At 37.7% G+C, this 1,520-nt stretch overlaps 1 protein-coding gene across 1 annotated transcript in view; it reads left to right on the top strand.

Annotated features, from left to right (window-relative positions):
- The window catches only part of ABCB5 (ATP binding cassette subfamily B member 5), a 134,991-nt gene extending 134,093 nt beyond the window's left edge, over positions 1 to 898 (top strand). The window contains exon 27 of the mRNA XM_017871541.1: positions 652 to 898. Within this exon, the coding sequence (XP_017727030.1) occupies positions 652 to 849 (198 nt within the window). The 3' untranslated portion in view covers positions 850 to 898. The remainder of the gene's footprint in view (positions 1 to 651) is intronic.
- The last annotated feature ends 622 nt before the right edge of the window (positions 899 to 1,520 follow it).

Here is a 1,520-nt window from a genome sequence, read left to right on the forward strand (position 1 = left end):
AGAAATTATAGTAGAAATACTACTATAATTCTACTTAGAAATACTACTTCCTCACTGTAAGTTTAGAACCACTAACATATAAACAACTATTTCATTTTTATTCATTCTCACAAATGCTTTTCCAGCTGAAAGTCTTACATAATGTATCTGTAGTTAATCTTTCTTTTTTTTTTTTTTTTTTTTTTTTTTTTGATATGGAGTTTCACTCATGTCACCTAGGCTGGAGTGCAATGGCACGCTCTTGGCTCACAGCAACCTCCACCTCCCAGGCTCAAGCAAGTCTCCCGCCTCAGCCTCCCGAGTAGCTGGGATTACAGGTGCCCACCACCATGCCCGGCTAATTTTGTATTTTTAGTAGAGATGGGATTTCTCCATGTTGATCAGGCTGGTCTCGAACTCCTGACCTCAGGTGATCTGCCTGCCTTGGCCTCCCAAAGTGCTGGGATTACAGGCATGAGCCACCATGCCCAGCTGTAGTTAATCTTTCTAGATTTCTATTGAGTAAGGTGAATATTTTACAAGTAGGCCAATTCCTTTCAGGACAAGCAAATAAAGCAAAGAATGTTATTAGATTACCTTAATTGATTTGACTTACGTAAGTTTACTAACATCTAACTTAAACTGGTGATCACCGGTCTTTCTCTTTTCCAGGTGGTTCAGCATGCCCTTGATAAAGCCAAGACGGGAAGGACATGCCTAGTGGTCACTCACAGACTTTCTGCAATTCAGAACGCAGATTTGATAGTGGTTCTGCACAATGGAAAGATAAAGGAACAAGGAACTCATCAAGAGCTCCTGAGAAATCGAGACATATACTTTAAACTAGTAAATGCACAGTCAGTGCAGTGATGCTGTTGAGATAGCACATATTTTGATGTTTGTGTAATGCAAAGAAGGAGTACTTAGTAATTACTTGGCAAGCTTTGATCTCTTTTATTGTATATATCAATACCTAGAATCATGCTACTCAAGTACATACATGTTCTGTTCACACACCATCTGCCCTTCAGACTTAAAAGGAAGCAAAAATTTGCTTATTTCATGTAAGTGAAATAGTGCTTATATCCTTCACTTTATAAAAATATTCTAGCACATTTGCTTGCAAAGCAATTTTCTACAAAGTGAATTTATTTCCCATCAACTTCTGCTATAAAATCAGAAATACGTTTCCAGGGGGAATATTATCCTGTTAACCATGTTGAAGGTTTTAGCAAAGGGAGTGTAAGATAAAGTGGGGCCTGTGGCATTGCAGGGAGAGTGTCTTTAACTTGGAATTTTGTTTTGCAGCATATATTACAGTACTTTTGCTAGTCCCTTTTCTCCAGACCATATGGATTTTTCTCATAATATGTCTCTCAATATTTCTCTCAATAAGCATTCACTATTTCTCAAAATTTTATTCTATTTTGTTGTTGTTGTTGTTGTGCAGGGAATAGAAAGGATTATGATGTAAAATTTCTGGGAGGATTAGGTAGCTATCTCCTAATTCACCAGTAAGTGAAGTGCCTCACATGAGCCAT

This window comes from Rhinopithecus bieti, unplaced genomic scaffold (genome assembly GCF_001698545.2).
Source record: "Rhinopithecus bieti isolate Rb0 unplaced genomic scaffold, ASM169854v2 scaffold_5882, whole genome shotgun sequence".
Taxonomy (NCBI): Eukaryota; Metazoa; Chordata; class Mammalia; order Primates; family Cercopithecidae; genus Rhinopithecus; species Rhinopithecus bieti.